At 41.3% G+C, this 20,085-nt stretch overlaps 3 protein-coding genes across 3 annotated transcripts; all 3 read right to left on the reverse strand.

Moving 5' to 3' along the window:
- Positions 1-6,220: 6,220 nt before the first annotated feature.
- LOC306935933 (gamma-crystallin M2-like) lies at positions 6,221-7,026 on the reverse strand (the record flags this gene model as incomplete). The annotated part of the gene is made up of 3 exons (XM_079519294.1): positions 6,221-6,517; positions 6,635-6,877; positions 7,012-7,026. 3 exons carry the CDS (start codon positions 7,024-7,026, stop codon positions 6,221-6,223), a joined length of 555 nt encoding a protein of 184 aa, XP_079375420.1.
- A 5,849-nt stretch (positions 7,027-12,875) lies between these two features.
- LOC306934848 (gamma-crystallin M2-like) lies at positions 12,876-13,520 on the reverse strand (the record flags this gene model as incomplete). Its single annotated transcript, XM_079517657.1, has 2 exons — positions 13,275-13,520; positions 12,876-13,157 (listed from the first exon to the last, which is right to left on the reverse strand). The coding sequence occupies exons 1-2, from the start codon at positions 13,467-13,469 to the stop codon at positions 12,876-12,878; spliced, it is 477 nt and encodes a 158-aa protein (XP_079373783.1). The 5' UTR covers positions 13,470-13,520.
- Positions 13,521-15,975: 2,455 nt separating this feature from the next.
- Positions 15,976-17,763, reverse strand: LOC306934849 (glycosyltransferase family 92 protein F13G3.3-like; the record flags this gene model as incomplete). Its single annotated transcript, XM_079517658.1, has 2 exons — positions 15,976-16,871; positions 17,670-17,763. 2 exons carry the CDS (start codon positions 17,761-17,763, stop codon positions 15,976-15,978), a joined length of 990 nt encoding a protein of 329 aa, XP_079373784.1.
- Positions 17,764-20,085: the final 2,322 nt, after the last annotated feature.

The following is a 20,085-nucleotide window of genomic DNA, read 5'->3' on the forward strand; positions in this document are numbered from 1 at the left end:
AAGCTAAAGAAATAATATACAAACTTAGGGAAAAAAAGTACATAAACTACAAACAGGCCAAATACTTAATAGGACAAGACACTCCACGTGCCAGAATATTCTATCTATTACCAAAAATACATAAGGATGCAAGCACATGGACTGTACCATACGAGATTCCAGCAGGGAGACCTATTGTCTCGGACTGTGGTAGTGAAACGTACCAAACAGCTGAATATATTGAACATTTTCTGAACCCACTGTCTATAAAACATGCCAGCTATATCAAGGACACTTATGACTTTGTCAATAAAATCAAAGCCATAACTGTACCACAAAATGCATTTTTATTTTCAATCGACATTGATAGTTTGTACACAAACATCGAAACAGAAGCGGGTTTACAGGCAGTGAAGGAAGTCTTTAATAAATATCCAGATGGGAAACGCCCTGACGCAGAACTACTGGAACTATTGAACATAAATCTGACCAAAAATGATTTCGAATTTAACAAGAAATTCTATCTCCAAACCAAAGGCACAGCCATGGGGAAAAGGTTTGCCCCCTCCTATGCAAATATCTACATGGCCCTGTGGGAAGAGACAGCACTAAAAAAATGCAATCTCAAACCAACACATTATTGTAGATTTTTGGATGACATCTTTGGTGTTTGGGAACACACCAAAGAGGATTTCCAAGATTTTATTAATATACTAAACACACACCATAGATCAATTACAATCAAATATGTGACGAGCACCGAAAAAATAGATTTCCTAGATGTTACTGTCTTCAAAGGCCCAAATTTCAACACAAGTGGTAAATTAGATTTCAAAGTGTATTTTAAAGAAACCGACACACACGCTCTCCTACATAAAACCTCCTTTCATCCACCACACACTTACAGAGGCATAGTCAAATCACAGCTGTTGAGATTCCACAGAATCTGCACACAACAAAGTGATTTTAAAATAGCATGTCAAACTCTATTTAACGCCTTGCGAAAACGGGGTTACACAAGAACCTTCCTTAGAAACACATGACACATTTCTAGAGGTGAAAGAAAGGGACCAGAGTCCCAAACTAGCTTTGGTTACTACCTATTCGACCCTAAGCAGGTTAACAAACATGAAAATAAAGAGGAATTTTGCAAATAGGACGGATGACCTACTTAACGGATACAAAATTATACCAGCATATAGGAAGAACAAAAACTTGAAAGATTACCTTGTACATAGCAAACTAAAGGAGACAGACAGACCGATACGCAAGAAACCGGATTACTTCAGACCTAAACAACAAGTGAAAAATAGAACCACAATGAGAATGGTGGGAATAAATCAAATCATACAGGCTAATACTAGTAACTGTGTCTATCTAATTACATGCAACAAATGCAACCTACAATATGTGGGTGAAACTAGAAACACAATAGCAGATAGACTAAACCAACATAGATATAATATAAATAATGCAAAAGAAACAACTTTATTAATTGTTCAACATTTCATGACCCATGGGATTAGTGCCTTGGAGGTTTGTGGATTAGAATCTAATCAAACCTGGACAGAGGGGGAAAGGAGATATGCCGAGAAGCAGTGGATTTTAAAATTAAACACCAAATTTCCACACGGCTTAAACAATACCAATCCAATAGGCCCACAGGGAACAGCTTAGTAAACAAACCCTTAAATGCTAAACTCCTAAATGGCCCTTAATTAGAACAGAGCCAGGACAATAGCAGTAACACAAAGCCATTCAGATTCAAAATCAGACCATATTGGTCTGAGGTTGACACTAATGGGCTTGATGGGTGGACTTAATCCCCTCAAAAGTTTAATCATCAAGGTTGAATCATCAATCAACACTTTAATCGTTGACCTCAGAGGTATACGACTAATTAATTGCCCAGACTCTTCTTCAACCAAGATGGCGAAAGCAAACATTCTTTGTTCGGTACTCATACAATAGTTTGGTACAAAACACTGAAGTCCTTAAACCAGAAACCTAACCGCGCTGAAGCCACGGGGTGACTCGGAGTCAGACTCACGGGATGTCGGGTCCCCGCTCGGGTCGTCATTATAAAAAATAAAATAATTAGTTTTTTAGAACTTGCTGTGACAAAGTTTTAAACAGTAGATAAATGCCATAAGAGCTATAGGGAATCTTAGACTAAACATCAATGTGGATTTAGGAAGGGGAACAAGGGATCTCATATTATGCCTAGAATCAGAGGTCAGGAAGGCTCAAGTGAATGTGAAAAAAGCGCATGATTTATTGAGAGGAAAGAGGGGTTATTAATAAATTCAAGATTCAATGTTCAGGTAGTTCAGCAAGAATGTTGTGGATAACCATAATAATATAATATTAATCATATTTAATATTAATAATATAATATAAAGAGTGTTATCAGTCCTTTCCTTTGTTGTTTTTTAATACAGATTATTTTTGTGCATGACAATATTGGACAAACCGGCAAGGTACTGAGATGATAAGGCACTGTTGAATAGATGCCTTATCAAAACACGCACAACAGAACATGCTATCAAATGCGTGTCTGTGTTCTAATGCATATCAAACTGGGGGTCCTTGAAATTAAAAGGTTTGAGAACCACTGTGACAGGTGTGTTCATAATGTATCAGCAATATTCCAACCTTCTCTGCAGGCTAGGGCCTCAAGATCGTTTGTTCCCATAAGTATAGGACTTATGAACAAGCAGGCACCATAAAGTGTGATGTTCCTCTGGAACTATGACTGGTGGCCTTCTGTTGGCATTGTTTCTTTATTATCTATCTATCTATCTATCTATCTATCTATCTATCTATCTATCTATCTATCTATCTATCTATCTATCTATCTATCTATCTATCTATCTATCTATCTATCTATCTATCTATCTATCTATCTTCCAAAACTTTCCCTTAATTTTTTTGTGTGCTTTTTAGGTGGGTTGCAATCTTGTTTTTATTCAAGGTGTCTTGGTCTCATCCTTTTTCTCACCAATTCTGTCACCCAGTTGCACCAAAGAGCACCTTTTTGTAGATTTTTACATCAGCCAAACAGATGCACTCCTTCTTCTCCCTTTTCTCTCTTCTTTCTTCTTTTTTGCTGATGATGATGGTTTATAGTGGCTTGATGATTTTGATGCTATATTAACACATTTTTCTGGGGATCCCCTGGAACCTCCTGACCCCAATATGAGAACCGTTGTGCTATTTTCTACTGTGATTACAGGTCAATCATATCAGTAAACACTGAAGGAGAGATGTGTTGGTTCTTTATAAAAGCCACTGCAACATAAAGGTTATTCAGCCCTTTAAAAAAAATATTTTTTCTGTATTCACATGCAAGTAAGGACATGGTGTCATGCAGCAAAAATGCACTGGCAGGTACTCTTAGCTTTCTGTTAGAAATAGGGTTCAACTCCCTGCGGTATCCTGTTGTGTGTTACATGAAATGTTATCACTCAATTCATTGCCATACTGTCGAGTTAACAAATGAACAATTTTACTGAAACTGTTGACAATGGTGTGTAAAGAGGCTGTGTTCACTCAGATCAGCTCACCTGAAATCCACTTTGTATGTTTTCTTGTAAACACGCACTTACTGTACATCTGTACTACAACTTCACTGGAGATGCTGATGGTGCAAGTATTTAGCTTATTTGTTGTATTAATATCTGAATGTACTCTTCATTATATTACATCAAGTGGATAACTCTGTCATTACGCCTTTAGCACATGGTTGATTTACTCTGCCACCACACTGTGGTACATTGAATTTTATGCTGCTGTCATGCTTCAAAAATACTTCCCTTGTGTTTTTTGTCTCCACCAGGCCGAAGGCATGGGGAGAGAGTATGTTTTGCACTCCGTCCGTGTGTGTGTGTGTGTGTGTGTGTGTGTCCGTCCGTCCTTCCGTCCGTCCGTTACCAGCTAATCTCCGGCACCGTTAAACCGGTCGATGCCAAACTTTGCACACACACTCCCTGGATGCCAACGATGAACCTCTGCCCCGCATTTTCCAGAACGGCCTGTTATAGCGCCACCATGAGGCAGCTTTTCACATTTTTTACCTAAAACTGCACCGATCTGTGTGAAACGTTGCATGCACACTCCTTAGAGGCCAAGGACAAACCTTTGACCTGCATTTTCCGCATCTGCCTTTTATAGCGCCACCAGGAGGCCGACTTTTGTAAAACACATTTTTTTATATTACTCCTCCAGATTCTGTCCAAAAATCTCACAAATCGTTACACAGTATCTATATAGTCATGTGCTCAAGTCGGATCTGTCCGATATTTCATATTCCATCCTAATTGGCTATAATTGGCTTTCACAGTTTGCAAGATTGCCCCGTTTTGAACAAAAGCCTCAAATCATGAACGCAGCATGCAATTTATGTGAAATCTTTCACACATTTTCTTACTAGGCTGAGGAATATATCCCACCCTTTTCACATTGGCCTGTTATAGTGCCACCAACAGGTTGATTCTTGCAAAACACATTTTTGGAACAAAATGCCTCAAATCATCCAATTGCCATCAAAGGCGTATGAAGAAATGGCACCCTCTTCACATTGGCCTATTATAGTACCACCAGGCACTCTGCATTTCCTCAACAAAATTAAGAAAATTGTTGCAAAAAACTAACAAACAAAAAAACATGTTTATATTACTCCTAAACATTTTGCCAAACATCACACACACTCCTATCCTCCTGGTGGAGACCTGTGCCCAGAAGGGCACTTTTTCTAGTTTTTATTATTATTTTTTTTATTATTATTTTTATTTATTATTCTGTTTAAAAAATATATATTATTAATTTTATGTCTCTTATTTTACCCCCCTTTTAAGTTGTTTATTAATTATTTATGTGAACATAACCATGTGATCCCTTTCTTTGTATCTTAGTTATGTACTCAACCTATTGGTTTTATACCTGTATATATGTTGTGTGTATCTTAGTTACTGTATGTACTCAACCTATTGGTTTTATACCTGTATATATGTTGTGTGTATCTTAGTTATGTACTCAACCTATTGGTTTTATACCTATATGTTGTGTGTATCTTAGTTATGTACTCAACCTATTGGTTTTATACCTGTATATATGTTGTGTGTATCTTAGTTATGTACTCAACCTATTGGTTTTATACCTGTATATATGTTGTGTGTATCTTAGTTATGTACTCAACCTATTGGTTTTATACCTGTATATAATTTATGTTGTTTGTATGTCTGGCCTCGTGGGGAAAGATGGTGGGTGGGTGCGGAGGATTGGGAAAGGAGTTGTGGGAGAAAATATAAAAACAAAGAGTTGTATTTTCTTTCTATGAAATTTGCATATGATGATGTCATACTCTTTGAATAAAATCTATTTAAAAAGAAATGTGGTTATGTGGGACGGTTTAGTCTCAAGCTCTTGTTGGTTCAATATTTATAAACTCAACAAGCACACTATACAAGGTGTCACATCCCGATTGTAGATCGGCTATTTTTGCTGCTTTTGAGTGACACTGCAGTATGAAGAAGTAGGATATTCATTTATGGAAAAAGAAATTCCCATCAGGGGCACCACAGCAGAAACCAGGGACCCGTACCACATTATTGATTTATTAACTGTGGATGGTCAGACAATCAATTGCATCGAGGGGTATCACCATCTGGTATGGAAATAGCTCCTCTCGACTCGGGACCGATGAGACCTGCAGAGAGTGGTCAGCTGATGACCATGGGGAGTTCACTCCTATCCCTGCAGGACTCGTACTCGAAGATATGCCTGAGCAGAACAAGAACTTTTCGTGGAGGGGTCAGTCTGAAATATGGAAATATTTCGTCTGTGGTACTCAATTATGAATAAAGTACAACTTTATTTTCTAATATTTAACAGCACAGTGTATTCGCCTTTGTTGACAAAGCATTCAAACAACATGATTAAGGTGCCCCTATAGCCAAAACATGTGAATTGTCATTGCAGGCAATAGGTTGTCTATTTTTCTATGGTGACAACATTCAAATGTACGTTGAAATCATATTTTATGTTCAGAAAACAGAAAAGACACTAGTGTAGAGCCCCATGTCCCTGCGTATGGACTAGTTGGTTCATGTCTGAAATGACCATGTGCTAGGAATGGGCTGAACTGCATCATCTCAACAAAATAAACTAGGAGAACATGAATAGTGGAACGGATGTATTTTTATTTCAGTGGCAAAGTAAAGTGAACATTTGCGTCAACAGTTTAGTAGTAAGAGTCCATGATGCGCCTCATGCTCATGAACTTCATGTTGCTCTGGCCCTGGCCCTGGCCCATTCCCATCTGGTTGAAGTTCCTGTACTCGCCAGGCCTCATGTACCAGTGCCTGCCTCTGTACTGGGGCTGCTCGTACATCAGCCAGTTGCCGTCCATCACGTTGCAGGACATGCAGTTGTTCATCTGGTAACGGTCCATGATGTTGTCACAGTCATCCATCATCTCGTGGGACTGTCCGCCGAAGTTCTCCCTCTCGTAGATCTTCATCCTGTAGTTTCCCCTGTGCTGTAAAATGAAGAATATCTCATTTAGGAGTTTGCATATGACTATAGACTCAGGGTATTCATGGATGAATTAATGGATTAGAAGTCATTGAACGAATAAGAACGGTATTAAGCTTACCATGGGGATATTACGGCAGGACCTGATGCAGTCTCTCCATCCAAACTGGCTCATGTAGTCGGAATAATCTCCCCTCCTCATGAAGTGCTGGTTTCCCATGTAGTTGGTGCGGTCGTAGGCCATGAAGCAGCCGCTCTCCACCCTGCAGGAGTGGCACTTGCTCATGTAGGAGGACATGTCAGCGCAGTCGCTCATGCACTCATAGGAACGACCCTGGAAGTTCCTGTCCTCGTAGAAGATGATCTGAAATGAAAATAATTCAATATATTTTTAAAAGACAGATTAAGACAGACATCATCTTATTGATCAATTGTTGTGACTTGAAAAGGTATAACATTGATTATTTAAAAATGTGCCTCTAAGCTCACTGGGCTTACCTTGCCCATGGTCATGGTTGCGGTTGTTTGCTTCTCGGAACTGTGTTAGTGCACTGTTGTCATCTCTGTTTTAACCCTTACCTTTTATACCTGACCAAACCCAAAGAATCTGTGGCCCCCATTGTGTAAACCCCCTGACCCAGCAACATGGTATAGAGGCCTATAGAGTAGAAGGGTGTTTGTCCCATTCCCATGTGACTGGATCCCCTAGAAGACTTTAGAATAGATGTTTCCATAGAGTAAGTAACAATACATTCTAAGAGACAATTGTGAATTGTCCCTTTAACATATTTGAAAACACAGTCTGTGTCCTTCTCTGTGTCAAGTGGAGCCCTAGTTGTGAACATTTCCTAATTAATTCCCAGTACATACAGTATACGTACAGTACATATAACGATTGTCTCTTACTGATGGTCAAAAATGCTACAGTACTGTACATGCAGCACCACTCACGTTATGTTGATATTTGCACTGGTTCAGTTGTTACACTGATGTGTTCATCATACTTTCTGCATCAGCCTATTCTAATGTCACACTGTACATTTTACTCATAATAGCACTGGTTTAAATGATGATGATGATGGTCATTGTATAATGACTATGTTTCATAGTAGTAGTAGTGCACCATGATGCATTTCAGTGAGCAATTCTTTAGTTTATTAGATTAAAGGGAACTTAATTTAATGATTTAATGTGAGGAGAGATGGAAATTCAGAAGAGATGTGATATTATTCATTTACACTTCAATTACAGATTGGAATCCAATTTGTTTCAATAATCCAATTTTTACAAATGCGATGTCAGGAGATGCGTCTCAGTCTGAATGCAGTGACCTGATCTAACCACACGAGTCACATATCAAACAGCATGACGCCTATACGTCGTTACCATGGTAAAGCAGATATGTCGACGCAGGGCGCCTTTCGGTTGACGTTAAAATCAGTCTGAACACACATATCTGTGACAGATCCGATCTGGTCACTTGCAAATGCAGTGTGAACAGTCGAGCCGAGAGTATTGTATTGTATTGAGCCGAGAGTACGAGCTAATGCCACCCGGTAGGAGATATAGAACTCCACGGTGTGATAATAGATTTAAACACTCATTTGTTCCCCTGTCAATCAAAATGCTCAATCAGAGATTGTCGAATGGCAGCAACCGTAACTGACTAGATGCACTTTATTGACTAGTTGTTGGTGTGTTTCATGGTGTTTTTTTCTTTTCCTTCTGTGAATGTGTATATGTTATGTATGCAGCTGTGACTGTCTCCAAGACAAATTTCTCCTTAGGGAGACAAATAAAGACAACCTTGACAACCTTGAGCTGGAGCTTCATTTTCTCCACCAGACGGAAGCATGAGGAGAGAGTATGTTTTACACTTTGTCTATCCGTCCCTCCGTCCGTGTATCCATCTGTGTACAGCTAATCTCCAGCACCGTTGGTCCGGTCGCTGCCAAACTGTACAGTGTACACACACACACAGTCCCTGCATGCCGATTCCGAAACTCTGCCCCACATTTTCCAGAATGGCCTGTTATAGTCAGCCATCATGAGGCAGATTTTTGCAAAAAAAATTTTTTTTATGTTACTCCTACAGATTTTATCCATACATCATGTATATATACACTCTGCCCTTGTCAGTTGTGCCGTTTTTCAGCTTCCCTCAGCTGTCCTGTGGGACTTCAGCCAGTTGCCACGCTTGTCCACGGTGTGGGCCTGTCCTCCTCGGTCCTCAAACTCCTCACTCATGGTGTTTCGAACAAAGCTTGCCTGATGGGCTTAAGTTTGATCCATTATGCACCAGTGCAGGTATGTCTCTCGCCTTCTACTTAAAAAATTTTATCCCACGATTTTGCAACCCATTTTGTTTTTCACCCAGTGTCAATTATCTAATGTAATCCTGGGCGCTACACTTCCTCTGCCAACCTAGGGAGGGCAGCGGACTGACCTCATGCTTCCTTATATGTATGAGGAGTCCAAGCTGCTTCTTTTCACCTGACAGGGGGGAGGTTCCCCGGCCGGACATAGTGCGTGGAAGCTACACGTTATTCCGACCAGTTCCTTTCCCCTCCATCAGGCGCCCCGGCTGTCCAGGGGGAGGTATAGTTTAGAGACCAGGATTAATGCATGTTTTTTAGGGGACACGGGGAGAACATGCAAACTCCACACAGAAAGGCCCTTTCGCCGACCCCGCCTCGGGTATGGACACTGATGATGCGGAGGAGAGAACACCCAGCGCCCACAGCGTCCCCCTGTCTCTCTTCTTTCACGAAGGACGATAGCACAGAACTGTCAAAACTGCTAAAAATAGCGCCCTTCGGGCTACAAATGGCGCCATTTGGGCTTGACCCCTAATTATAGGCCAATACAAATAGCTCCTCTGTAGCCCACAATAAGTGTAGTTTATAACCAGTAAGACGCCCTGAGGGTGAGAAGTGACGTACGTGCACGCATCCGTCTGGGTGACGGCAGACTGCTGGGCGAGCACTGATGCTTTGGCATGGGTGGTCAGATCAACATATGGAATGAATTCTGTAGTGGCCATATATGGAGCATGTCTTGAGTGTGCAGGGTTTGATGAGGTCAAATCAACATATGGAATGTCAGAACAGGTCAGAAACATTATGGAGATCTAAGGGTAACAGTGGGGGCAGTGTCTTGAGTGTACAGGGTTTGATGAGGTCTGGCCATATATGGAGCGTGTCTTGAGTGTACAGGGTACGATGAGGTCAGATCAACATCAACATAATGGAATGTCAGAACAGGTCAGCTCCATATACAGTATGGAGATCTATTGGTGGCAGCGGGGGCAATGTCTTGAGTGTACAGGGTTTCATGAGGGGCCCAGGTAGGGCCGGGCCTTAATTTTCGGGCCTGTTGAGAACTCTAGTTTTCGCCGGCTACCGGCCGGCACTAATAACTTTTGGGTGGGCCCGTCTAAAGTTTGAATGGACTGGTGTCAGTCACATCGAAGAGGAAGGACTAGGGATGGAGCTTGTTAATTTTTATTTATAACGAGCAACTTATCGATCAGGCTTATCGAGCCGGGTTCTTATCAAGCCTACTATCGAGCATTTTATTTTGTGGAAAGGCGGGAGACAATAAATTGAAAATTCTGAACAGAACCAGTATCCTTTACTAGGGCCTCCAAAATATAATTTTCTAAAGAGATCATTTATTTATAGATCATTGTCACTTTGGAATAACCTGCCTCGAAACCTCTGTTGCATTTACAGTAAATGAACGTTTAAAATGCATCTAAAATTCCATTTGATACAGTGTTGTGTGTTTTGTTTTTTCCGCTCTCACTTGTAATTTTAGCAATTTCTATTTGCTTTTATTCGAACTAATGTGTGTTGAATACTGACTTTTTAACAATTGTAATTGTATGTGTACTGGAATGTTTATTCTTATGTGGACCCCAGGAAGACTAGATGGTTGCTAAGCTAATGGGGATCCTTAATAAAAATCAAATCAAATCAAATACAGTAGGCCTACTTTTCTAACAGATGGAAGGCAATTGACCTTTTTACCATTCAAATAACTAGAATTCGACCGGCCCCGGTCTCACTATAGCGCCACGCCACGCCATCCAGGTGGCCACTGTACTGTACTGTACTGTACTGTACTGTACTGTACTGTACTGTACTGTACTGTACTGTACTGTACTGTACTGTACTGTACTGTACTCATTCTCTCAAATCTTGGCTATTTGTGATTTGTGTAGCTCCCTCTGGTGTCGTGATTGTGGACGACATTTAGGAAGTAGTTTGACAGGTACATGGGTGTCTTTGTGGTGTACTGTATCTTGTAAACCAGGCCCATTGCAAGTTGTTACTTGCGCAAGCAGAGCACGCTAGTACTGCGATCTGCCTGGTATGTATGTCGGTGTTGACCACCGTATGTCGGCCAATAAGAGACCACCATTCTTGATGACGTAAGGTACATTTGGTGATTGGCTGGGTATGTACAGTAGGTATGTGTGTCGGGGTAAGAATGGTGGTCCCTTATTGGCTGTTGATGGTGACGTAACTAAGGTACGTTTCAAGGTTGGTATAAGGTCAATAACGGGTCTAAAGGATTTAGAACAGCAGAAAAACAGTTATTAGTTACATATAACTCTAGATACCCTCTTAGACATACTCAACAACTTTATTTTTCTGTACCCACAACAGTAGAGACGTGCTTTTCAGTTTAAAGCTTCATCTGATTGGAACAACTTGTCTGTTTCTTTGAGATCAATTACAACATTTAACATTTTCAAGGCCTCTTTGCTTGTAGACCTGAAACCCATTTGTACTTGTTTTTGATTTTTGGAGAGAGGTGTGTACTTTAATGCTTGATTATTCTTTTTATCTTTATTATTTATTATTTTATTTTCATTATTAGTATCACTATTATTAGTATTTTGTTAGGTGTTTCAGTGCTGTTGCTTCTGGTAGTGTTTGAGTGGTTTGGAGAGCATCTATGTTTTGTTGTTGTTGTAAGTGTATTGTTCTGTGTCGACATGTATTGTTTTGTCTATGTACTGTATTCATTGTGTTGTGCCCGAGGACCCCCTCTAAAACGAGATGATACATCTCAAGGGGATATCCTCTAAAGGAAATAAAATTTCAATATAATAGATATTAGTTAGTAGCAGTATTTGCACGCTCTGCTTGTGCACAAGTAGGTCATGTATGGCCTACTTGTGTGCAAGGCGCAAGTTGGCACCTCGACAGAGTGCATTTCTAGTTGTACTCTGTCCCCTGAGCCATGATCCCAGCCTGGCAAAATGTGCAGGGTTTAAATGAGTTGTATATGTAAGGCTAAGCAATAGCCTGACCAGTTTGTTTTGAACTCTGGAGAGTTGTTTGGCCTTTGTGATACTATGGTACCATGAGGTGCATCCATATTCGAAGTGACATTGGATGAGTGCTCCTGCTAGAGTCCTCAATGTATTCTTACTGACCAGTGAGGAGATCCTGTACAACAATCTTGTTCTTTGTTTGACTTTTTTGATTACTTTAAGATTCGTCTCTAAAATGCAACCCAGGTAGATATATATCCTCTTCTTGTGATCAGATCACATTGTCACTGACTTTTAGTGTGAAGCCTTCGGCTTTGCAGAGGTTTGTTTTTGACCCAAAGAGACGTTCAGAGCTGAGGGCCTTTTCAACCTGCAATGTGTCCTTGTCCAAGACCAGCAGAGCCAAGTCATTCACGAACAAAAACAAATTGCAATCACAAGTTGATGTCATGTCGTTTACATTAGAAACAGACAGTGAGGGTAAAAGGTTTGATGTGGTCGCTCAAATAGAGAAGGCATGTGTCAGTGGAATGGGATGTTCTGAAGCCAATGCTCAAATAGAGAAGGCATGTGTCAGTGGAATGGGATGTTCTGAAGCCAATGCTCAAATAGAGAAGGCATGTGTCAGTGGAATGGGATGTTCTGAAGCCAATGCTCAAATAGAGAAGGCATGTGTCAGTGGAATGGGATGTTCTGAAGCCAAATAGAGAAGGCATGTGTCAGTGGAATGGGATGTTCTGAAGCCAATGGAATTATTATTTTTTTCCAGCAAGATACTTTTCAACCTGTTCAACTGGTTCAGAGAACCTTTCATTGTATTTATCAGTACTACTCATCAGTTTGTTCAGAACTTGCTTGTATCGCATTACCAAGCAGATATACTATAATTTAGCATTTTATCTTAATTGGAACTTCTTGTTCCAGTATTTGTATAAAATACATTTGTAAGTGTAATAAACAATTATTTAATCTCCCCCAGAGCGGATCGATTAATTTAAAATAATGATAGCAAGACCAGATTTTAGAAAATCATGTAATCATTTATTGTTTGATTGATGGTAAACATTTAGATTGATCACTGCATCATGTTGTCCATGATGCGCCTCATGCTCATGAACCTCATGCCGCTCATTCCCATCTGACTGAAGTTCCTGTACTCGCCAGGCCTCATGTAATGGTGCCTGCCTCTGTAATGGGGCTGCTCGTACATCAGCCAGTGGCCGTCCATCACGTTGCAGGACTGGCAGTTGCTCATCTGGTAACGGTCCATGATGGAGTCACAGTCATCCATCAGCTCGTGGTTCATTCCACCGAAGTTCTCCCTCTCGTAGATCTTCATCCTGAACTGGCCTCTGTGCTGTTTGAAGACAACAGAAACAGACATGAATACCCTAAAAACAAATGATCTCACTGCAATGTTGTCTTTCTTGTACCTCGTATCTTGTAATTATGATAGCAGCTGTTTTATACATACCATGGGGATCATACGGCAGGACCTGATGCCACCATTCCATCCCCACATGCTCATGTAGTCGGCATAATCTCCCCTCCTCATGAAGTACTGGTTTCCCATGTAGTTGGGGCGGTCGTAGGCCATGAAGGAGCCGCTCTCCACCCTGCAGGAGTGGCACCTGCTCAGGTAGGAGGAGAAGTCAGAGCAGTCGCTCATGCACTCATAGGAACGACCCTGGAAGTTCCTGTCCTCGTAGAAGATGACCTGAAAATATATATTGGGGAATGTCAAATAGATCAAATCAAAATATACAGTATATTCATCACTTGTTAAGCACAATCAATCAATGTTAATCTTTTATGTTCCGTATTTATTTCCTCCTGTACTACATAATTTGTCTTACCTTTCCCATGTTGATGGTTGTGGTGTTTTCTCAGAGCTCTCAGAGAACTGTTGGTGAACTGATGCTCTACCTGCTTTAGCCCTTGACTTTTATACCTGACCAGGCCCAAAGACTGTGTGCCCCCCTATTGTTTAAATTCCTGACCCAGCAACATGCTACAGTACATACTGTATAGAAGCGTATAGACTGTTTAGGTGCTTGCTCACTATATACTGTATGTCTAACACAGTCAAATTCCCGCAAAGACTTTCTGGATAGAATGTTTCACTGACAAGAATAGAATTGAGAGAAAGCTAATTTTGCTGAAAATGTTGTTTTTCTATTTGTAATTCTATTATATTGATATTATATTTATCTTTTGGATTAGTACACATACTGTATAGATTCTCTCTGTGTGCGTGTGCGTGTGCGTACGCGTGAATAATTGTTTTTATTTTATTATTGTTGTTTTTAATCCCACCGAAATCTATCCATTCAAATGCCATAGTTAGTCAAAGCCACAGGCTCTTGTGAGGGGCTATAAAAGATTAAAATGTATGGGAGGGTTTAATGGGTTAAATGTAATAGATATCTCCAATTGTAATTTTAAGATTTTAACTTTTGTCACTGAGTTGTGTGGACATACTTAGAAAAAGTATTGGGTTTATTATAGAAAGAACATCATCATCATGTATTTATTTAAAACCTTTGAAAACACATTTTTCAATGGTGCTATACAACACAAGCAATATAGTCAGAAAAAAGTGTGTGTGTGTGTGTGTGTGTGTGTGTGTGTGTGTGTGTGTGTGTGTGTGTGTGTGTGTGTGTGTGTGTGTGTGTGTGTGTGTGTGTGTGTGTGTGTGTGTGTGTGTGTGTGATTAAACATAGCAGCACAAATTAAACTAATATGACATGGAACTAAATAAATGATAATCATATATAAAACATCACACATCAATGAAACAAAAAGAAAATGCAGAATAAAGCCATTCATGAATGGAACTGGAATTAACGTGAACAATTCATATACTGTAGAGTCTGAAGCATGATCCAAACATGCATATAGCAAAAAGCAGATCATGGCTTATGCAGAAACACATTCCTTGAACATCCAGGGTGAGCCGTGCTTGGGAGTGGGTACAGTATACCAACATTTCAACAAAGCAGCTTTTCACCTTTTTGAGTGGTGCAAACCACTCCAACAACCAGCTTTGTCTGTACCCGTGTACCTGTACCCGTGTACCTGTACGTGGGGCCACGCACAGGTGAGCATGGTTGCTATGGTTAGTGTGTGATGTCACTGCACCACTCAGTTCACACAGGTGTGATTTTTTACCTATAACTGCACCGATCTGCATGAAACGTTGCATGCACACTCCCTAGAGGCCAAGGACAAACCTTTGACCTGCATTTTTAACATCTGCCTTTTATAGCGCCACCAGGAGGCAGACTTTTGTGAAACACATTTTTTGATATTACTCCTCCAGATTCTGTCCAAAACTCCCGCAAATTGTTACACAGTATCGCTATAGTCATGTGCTCAAGACGGATCTGTCCGATATTTCATACTCAAATCATGAACGCAGCGTGCAATTTACGTGAAATCACGTCATGTTGTAGTATTGTTTTGTAGTCATCAGGCAGGAACAATCAAACGGAACTTCGTTTTCCCTCAAACCGGAATAATAACAATAAAAGCTTTCGTAGCCTGTAGCTTTTATTGAGAAAAATCGGTTTGAGGGAAAAGGAAGTTCCAGAAGATTGATGACTACAAAACAATTCTACAACATGACGTAGCGATATCATCTGCTCCTGACCGGTTCATGAACCCGAAATGGAATGGTGCCTAGGCTAGACCAGACCGCAAAAGAACAAGGAGGCGTGGCCTTTGCACTTAGAGGCAGGCTTGCGGCCGTCTGGAGTGACAGGCTGTCAGCCAGGCAGGCAGGCAGGCAGGCAGGCACCGCTGTTAAGAACACAAGCGATGCGTTTTTAACATAATAGAGTTGTTACTTTGTATTTTAACGCAAGACCCTCGTATGAATGACATTACACAGTAGAGTTGTTCCGGCATTAACGCGAATGGAAACGCCAAAGTGATTTCTTGATTTCCTCGTATGAGAAGCATTGGAACTTGGAAGTGACAAGTTACACGTTACTAAAATAACAATCCTACTAATATGGGGAGGGGGGGGGGGGGGGCACAACAGAGACAAGAACACAACGGAGACAGCGCTTCTTTTTCATATTAGTCTGATTAAGAAAAAAAAGAAGCACTAAGAACCTGATAATCGCAGCCCTATGTGTCAGTGTGTGCAGCTGTGTCCCTGCTCCATTATCTCAATGCTGTTCTCTCAGCATCCCTATTCGCCCCAGGGCCTTGTCCACACTGGGGATCAGCTTGTCATGAAACCCCCACAGCCTGGTGTCGATGTGCATGTGCTCTTTGGACACGCACTGCTGCTTGTACCTGGGTGGTATGGTGTGTGTGATCAAGCAATCCCGGACGTGCATAACCAAACCCATGTCTGGAGGGACCTTGAATGTCTTTCCGAAGTTCTTCAGCACTGTGTGCACTGATGTCTGCTGCACCATTCTTGGCTGAACTATCATCTTGTATGCATTGCCTTTGCCTTCTCTGTTCGTTTCATATAATCTATAGATGTGCTCCAGAATATTTATTCCTGGCACCCCTTCCCACTGGGGCAGGTGGAACTTTGCGCCGGGGTCCACATGGTCAGTTGGAAATAAGTGCATCTCAAAGAGGAACACCCCCGCGTTCGGATTCTGCTGTTGGAGCTGGCTCACCAGAGAGATTAGGCTGTTTTGACCGTACGGTACAATAATCTCATCTATGTCATGCAACAGGACATAGCGCGAGCGGTCCATGTATCTGTAGATACATTCGTTGAGTGTGGTCAGCTGGCCATAGTAGTGCAGGTCCCCCGGTCCATGCTCGCGATACTGCCATCCCCTCGACGGTGTGAGGTGCTTGTCCACGGGCCAGGGGACCACCTCTACGAAGCCCTCCTGGCTGTAACTGTGCAGCAAGCGGTCCAGGTCTGGACCACAGCTGGTGTTGTAGACCACCACCCTGTTCACGCCCAGCAGCCGGTACATCTCCAGGGCCTGTGTGAACTGAAGCACGTTGTTGTAGTCCCCGTACAAGGTGGGGATGCACACTGTGAGGTTGAACTGGGGCTCTATCGCCTCTGTCCCGCCGCTCTCCTGGTTACCTACAGTGGTGGAGAGGATCAAAGTACATTTACTTGAGTTTTTGGACTTCATTACATTTCAAAGATTAATATTATATAATATTATATAGTATACATTTAACTCCACCACATTTGGATTAGAAAAGGTGCATGCTTAAATTCATTACCCATTTAAGCATCATTTTTACATATAGTGCAAATAGCATATTTGCTCAAGCTCAACATGTCACAATTTGACACATAGTGAATGTGAGCATGTAAACGATGCATTTGTGTATAGCGCCTTTATCCAAAGGGCTTTACAATGTGCATTACATTCACGCAGCGATAACAAAAAAACATTCAAGGCACCAACCTGCTCATCAGGAGCAGTTTGGGGTTTAGTGCCTTGCTCAAGGACACTTTGACAGTAACTCAGGATAGGATCGAATAGGAACAAGCCAGTAGGCTCCCAGACTACATGCAGTAAAATCTTCCCATCTGCTTGGCACTCTAGTGCCTTTATTCTGACAAACTCTGGCAACATCATGAGTGTTAAATCATACTTTAAGTTGAGCAACACCTTACCTACAGGGAGAAAGATCTGCCACTGCGCCTCCATGCTATCTGAATGAGTCGACAGGGTGACATGGGTCACTGCGCATCCCGCAGGGATCCAACACATGACGTCCATAGTCTCAAAAGGAAAACCGAAATCATAAATGTGTTCAAATCTTGCCGGAGTGCTGAGGATGGAAAGGTTGCCGCTACAGCAGAAAACACAGTGAAGGTTCATCATGGAATCGCTCCTGAATATACCAATGATGCGCACATCCCAACCTTTCACCCTGCGGTCCATGTAGGCAGAAACCAGCAGGTGCTTGGTGTTATTCAGAGGGGTGATGCTCTGGGTAGAGGTACGACAGGGGCACATGGTTTGGATCACATGTGGGATCTTTGGATTCAGATTCAGGACGAGTATGTATAAGATGCCGGCAAACAAGAGGAGGATGAACGACAGTTTTCGTTTATTCATTATTCAGTAGAAATCAATCAATCAATCCAAACTCAAGACTTGTATGTTTACAGTTGTTAAAGATGAAAGGCTTTGCAGTTCTGACACGTTTAAAGAGATCTCCTCGGTGCCGTCCTCTTCTGAATAATACAGTCTTTTTTCGGTTTGCGTGTGTTGTGCTTGTGCTTGTCTGTCTGTCCACGGCTAATCTTCCAAACCGTAGGACCGGTCAGAAGATATGTTGACCTGGTTGTGAGATTTCTGAAATTGGAAAATTGTCACTGTCAGTGGATCTGTTGAGAACTTGTATAAACATTTAGGTTGCTATGAGGCCGAATAGGACATACTGTAAACGTCTGTCCAAAACTCACACAAATTGGTATACAGTATTTATATCTGGAGTCATGTAATCAAAGTTTTCATAGTCCATTCGGATTGGCTACGATTGACTTCCAAAGTTTGCGGGGCCTGGGTAGCCAATCTCTCCTGGCAGAGATCTGCACTCTGAGAAGCACACTTTTATAGTTTAAGGAGAAATCCACACCAAAACACATGTGCTCTGAATCAGCCTATTATTCTGTCCCAATATACATGTCGGCCTTGAATTGTTTCATACAGTAGATGGCCCTATATTCTTGCTATGGTTTGGGCCTTACATTGCAAGGAGTTGCATTGGTGCTGTTTGGGCCTAGCCCAAACCACACCAAAGGGTTGGGTCGGGACAAAACGTTTTTTAAGATCAACCACACCAATGCAACTCCTCCTTGCAACTCAATGAGTTGCATTGGTGTGGTTTATCTTAAAAACGTTTTGTCCCAACCCGACCCTTTGGTGTGGTTTGGTTTTAAATGTTTTGTTGCAAGGCTTAGGAGATGCGACTTGTTGCAAGGATAAGTTGCAACTAATCGCAACTCCAACAGTTTTATCATTGGCGCGGTTTATCCCCAATGGCAGTTCCAAGGAGTTGCATTGGTGTGGCATATGTCCTTAAAACTGTTTTGTTCCAAGGAGTTGCATTGGTGCGGTTTGGGCCTAGTAGTGGGTGCATTGGTGCGGTTTGGGCCTAGTAGTGGGTGCATTGGTGCGGTTTGGGCCTAGTAGTGGGTGCATTGGTGCGGTTTGGGCCTAGTAGTGGGTGCAATTGCATCAATATGCAGACTTTCTCTTCCAGATGGACGTCTAATAGCCGACTATACAGTGGGATGGCAGTTCAACATGGCAGTGTGAACTGTCCGTTTCACACTGGGTCATCTAGATGCAGACAAAACCCAGTTCTAGATGGGGAGTCCTCTTTGCGCCACGCCATAAAAACAAAAGACAACTCCATATTTTCTAGTTTTTCATTTCATTTTCCAAATGTCTAAGAAATAGTGAAAATATCCGATACAAGCTCACAATGTGGCGCGAATAGACACATGAGCTTGTAGACCTGCTATTTTCACTAGTTTGGGTCCCAGGTAAACTTCTCTTTTGGGTCTTGAGCTAAAAGGTTTGGGAACCACTGCTCTATAACCTTGGTCCTACCCTTGAATGATTTAATTCACCCATGTTCCCCCAGAATAGGGATGCTGGGGTTTAAGTAATTAAACGCGTAACGAGTATAACAATTATTTTCAATCTGTCCTATAATGGAAACGGATATTCTTTCAAGTTTCACTTTAACATATAATAAAATAGATGTAATATGTAGTACAAGTAGTATTGATACTGCTATAGTATCCTAACGATAACAATCTCTAGATGTGAATGTGAAAACCGGTTTCATGCTATCCTACATGCTATCTATCATTGTGTGGCAACAGAAACAAACGTTACATTTTTCATTTCCGACAGCTGTCGCTGCATAGGCTTTCAAACATACACTGAATTCAACTCACACACATAGACATAGTGGATGATTATGATTTTATCTTTTTCACATCACGTGAGTATATGAAATGTAATAATTGTATAAAATAGACAAATTCTGAGCAAATTGCAAGGACCGAATGAACCAAAAAACGTTTGCAGCCAAATAGGAACCAACCAGTCATAACAGATAACATAATGCCAAATCAGGAAAAGTATCTGTCATGAGTGTGATCTCGACAACATTGCAAATGAGGGTGCACTTCAATGCTCTTTTCGAGAATAAATAATAGGTTTCAATCAAGAGTAAATTGTACACAAAAATGCTTACCTTACTTAGGGGAGAACAGGCTAAGATGAGCCAGCGGGTAAGTTGAAATATCCCCTTTATCT

This window comes from Electrona antarctica, assembly GCF_951216825.1.
Source record: "Electrona antarctica genome assembly, chromosome: 13".
Taxonomy (NCBI): Eukaryota; Metazoa; Chordata; class Actinopteri; order Myctophiformes; family Myctophidae; genus Electrona; species Electrona antarctica.